The 3,671-nt window shown below is 46.1% G+C and overlaps 1 protein-coding gene across 1 annotated transcript; it reads left to right on the top strand.

Annotated features, from left to right (window-relative positions):
• Nucleotides 1–1,215: 1,215 nt before the first annotated feature.
• Nucleotides 1,216–3,671, top strand: LOC109147743. Its single transcript, XM_019295399.1, has 4 exons — nucleotides 1,216–1,947; nucleotides 2,000–2,075; nucleotides 2,154–3,571; nucleotides 3,663–3,671. Exons 1-4 carry the CDS (start codon nucleotides 1,216–1,218, stop codon nucleotides 3,669–3,671), a joined length of 2,235 nt encoding a protein of 744 aa, XP_019150944.1.

Here is a 3,671-nt window from a genome sequence, read left to right as displayed (position 1 = left end):
GGCTCAGAACGGGAATCAGTGGCGGATGACTTGTTTCTATGGGCAATCGGATCGTAGCAGGAGGTCGGAGTCCTGGAGTTTGCTGGAGAGATTGAAACCTAAATCTGTTTTACCCTGGGTACTCATAGGGGATTTTAATAATCTTCTGTTTCAGTATGAGAAGAGAGGAGGGAATCCTTACCCAAATCACCTCTTACGAGGCTTTGGGGAGGCCCTAGATGTTTGTGGCTTGATACAGTTGCCTATGCGAGGCCATCAGTTTACCTGGGAGAAAAGTAGAGGGACGGAAAATTGGATTGAGGAGAGACTGGACAAAGTTTTAGCCACAGCGGACTGGTGTGGACTAAATAATCATGTGGATGTGGAAAACATCATAGCCCGACCTTCAGATCACTCAGCACTTTTCCTTAGTATAGATGCGCCACGCATCCGAGGGGGGAGATTTGCAAGACGATTTAGATTTGAGATGGCATGGCTCCAGGATGAGGGGTGTAGAGAGGTGGTGACTACGGCGTGGCAGGGAGGGAGGGTTGAGGGGTTGCTGAATTGTCAGCAGCGGTGTGGGGAGAGGTTGATGAGGTGGGGTGGAGAGAAATTTCATAAGTTTGGAGAGCGTATTGGGCAGTTGAAAAAGAGACTAGAACTGCTCAGGAACAGGAGAGACCCGGCCGCATTGGCTGAGTTTCACCAAGTTGATGTTCTCTTAACCCAGCTGGAGGCGCAGGAGGATGTGTTCTGGAGACAGCGGGCCAAGCAGCACTGGCTTCGCAATGCAGATGCGAATACGAGATTCTATCACAGGTATGCTTCTGCTCGTAAGAAAAAGAATACTGTGAATAGAATTATGAATAATGATGGTGTGTGGGTCGAGGGGAATGATATGTGCTCTGTTATCTTTGAATATTTTCAACAAATTTTTACAACTGAGAGTACTGTTTTTTATGATGCTATGATTGATAATTTTGTCCCGCGAGTAACGCATGCTCAGAATGAATCTTTGTTGCGCCCGTTTGTACCGGAGGATGTGAAAGAGGCAGTATATTCTATGTATCCTGACAAAGCGCCTGGCCCGGATGGAATGAATCCAGGCTTCTACCAGCACTTCTGGGATGTAGTAGGGGGGATGTGTCTGATTTTATAATATCATGTTTGAATACAGGCAATCTTCCGGATGGTATAAATGATACAAACATTGTTTTAATCCCAAAGAAGGCGATGCCGGAGAGGGTGGCTGATATGAGACCGATTGCTCTCAGCAATGTTATTTATAGGGTAATGGCGAAGATGATAACGAATAGGATGAAGCCACTTATGGGAAACTTGATCTCGGAGTCTCAAAGTGCGTTTATCCCGGGCCGCCTGATCACAGATAATATTCTTGTTGCAGCAGAAGTGGGGCATTATTTAAATAGAAAGCAATGTGGGCAGGTAGGATGGAGTGCTTTAAAGCTTGACATGTCAAAGGCTTATGACAGGATGGAGTGGTCTTTTCTGCAGAGAATGATGTGCGCTATGGGTTTCGATCAGCGGTGGGTTACCCTTATAATGCATTGTGTCACAACTGTGAGGTATACGATTATGGTAAACGGGGTGGCAGGTGGACAGATAGTGCCTACACGAGGTCTCAGGCAGGGGGACCCTCTATCTCCCTACTTGTTTATTATTTGTGCAGAGGGGCTCTCCATGTTGTTACAGAAAGCGCAGTTGGATGGGGTAATCCATGGCTGTAGGGTGGCAAGAGGGGCACCGGCGGTGTCCCATCTATTTTTTGCAGATGATAGCCTGCTTTTTTTCAAAGCTAATATAGAGGAAGCTGGTGTAATTAAACAATGCTTACACCAATATGAGAGGTTGTCTGGCCAAAAAGTGAATTATGACAAGTCAAATATTTGTTTCAGTAGAAACACCCAGGAGGAAATAAAGGGGGAGGTGGCGGCAGTTTTAGGGGTAAGTCAGGCGGCTAATTTTGAGAAATATTTGAGGCTCCCATCTTTTGTAGGCAGAAATAAGAGAGCTGTTTTTTCCTATCAGGCAGAGAATTGGTTCCTGGAGTAAAAAGTTGCTTTCTCAGGCTGGTAAGGAAGTACTTTTGAAAAGTGTGGCACAATCTATGCCAACCTTTTCAATGAGTGTTTTTTTGTTACCTGAGACAGTTTGCACATCAATAGAGAGGACCATGAACAGGTATTGGTGGGGATCTGGAACGGAGAGGAAAATACATTGGAAGGCTTGGGATAAATTATGCATCCCTAAGAAGTATGGGGGTCTGGGATTTAAAGACCTACGAGCTTTTAATTTGGCAATGCTGGGAAAACAGGCATGGCGTTTTCTCACAAACCCCGGCACTTTGGTGGCAAGAATATATAAAGCCAGGTATTACCCGAATACATCTTTTGTTGATGCTACCATAGGAAATTGCCCAAGTTTTTGCTGGAGAAGTATAATGGCTGCGCACGGAATGGTTTGTTCAGGGGTAAGGAGGCGTGTAGGGAATGGACAAAAAACATTAATATGGGGGCATCCCTGGCTACCAGATAATCCCAGTCCGTTGGTCCAAACAAGAATGCCCCAGGAGTTGCGACATGCCCATGTAGCAGGATTGATTGACCAACAAACTAATACCTGGGATCCACATATTCTGACTGATTTATTTATTCCTGAGGATGTCACACGTATTTTAATGATCCCTGTTAGCCCCGAATATGAAGACACTTGGTATTGGAAGGGGGAGATGAATGGAATATATTCAGTTAAAAATGCCTATAGGCAGATTAAGGGGGATTATGTGCATAACCCAAGTGATTTTGATAAATGGGTTACTATGTGGAAATTGAAAGTGCCACCCAAATGGAAGACCTTTTTGTGGAGAGCAGTCTGTGGTATCCTCCCTACTACGGACAATCTAATAATGCGACGAGTTGAGATTGATCTGCTGTGCCCAATGTGCCAAGGGGCGCATGAGAACATCATGCATGCGTTACTCGAGTGTGACTATTCAAAATTAGTGTGGAGTATGTCGGGGTTGCCGGTTACCAATATACATACTAATTCATTGCCGACATGGCTTATGGGAATTTTTAATGTCTTGACAGAGGAACAGTGTGGCCTAGCAGTGGCGATATTATATGCTATTTGGAGTACCCGCAACAAGGCGGTATGGGACCACGCCCTCCCAAGACCGACGGACACATGGAATCGAGCGGTGGCGGCCATGCAGGCATACCGACGTGCGCAGCCCGGCCTGCCGGCACGGACACTTACTGCCGTGATCAGTCAAGCCACTGGCGGTGTACCTCGCTGCTACGTAGACGCGGGTTTCAGGCCGGATACGGGAGAAGCATCCTATGGTGTAGTTCTCGTCTCACAACATGGATCGTTTGTTGCGGCAATGAATGGACGGCTCGCGGGTGCTTTCTCGGCTACTATGGCCGAAGCACTGGCCTATAAGGAGGCGCTCTCTTGGCTTAAGAATCGGGACATCATGGAGGTGGACATGTTGACGGACTGCATGGAATTACAAAATATGATGCGTACAAGCCACACGGCTAACTACTCCTACCTTGGGATCATTGTAGACCAGTGTAGGACTGCTATATCGTTATTTACGAGATGCTCACTGAGTTATATTTCGAGAAGTTTAAATTTACATGCTCATACTTTAGCTTCTTTAG

Source organism: Ipomoea nil, unplaced genomic scaffold (genome assembly GCF_001879475.1).
Source record: "Ipomoea nil cultivar Tokyo-kokei standard unplaced genomic scaffold, Asagao_1.1 scaffold2036, whole genome shotgun sequence".
Lineage (NCBI taxonomy): Eukaryota > Viridiplantae > Streptophyta > Magnoliopsida > Solanales > Convolvulaceae > Ipomoea > Ipomoea nil.
The sequence above is the reverse complement of the archived record's forward strand: the minus strand, read 5'-3'. Positions and strand labels throughout refer to the sequence as shown.

Coding starts and splice junctions, on each gene's coding strand:
- LOC109147743 (XM_019295399.1), top strand. CDS start 1,216: ATGCCGGAGAGGGTGGCTGATATGAGACCGATTGCTCTCAGCAATGTT. Junction 1,948..1,999: donor AGGTGGCGGCAGTTTTAGGG/GTAAGTCAGGCG, acceptor CATCTTTTGTAG/GCAGAAATAAGAGAGCTGTT. Junction 2,076..2,153: donor AAAGTTGCTTTCTCAGGCTG/GTAAGGAAGTAC, acceptor TACCTGAGACAG/TTTGCACATCAATAGAGAGG.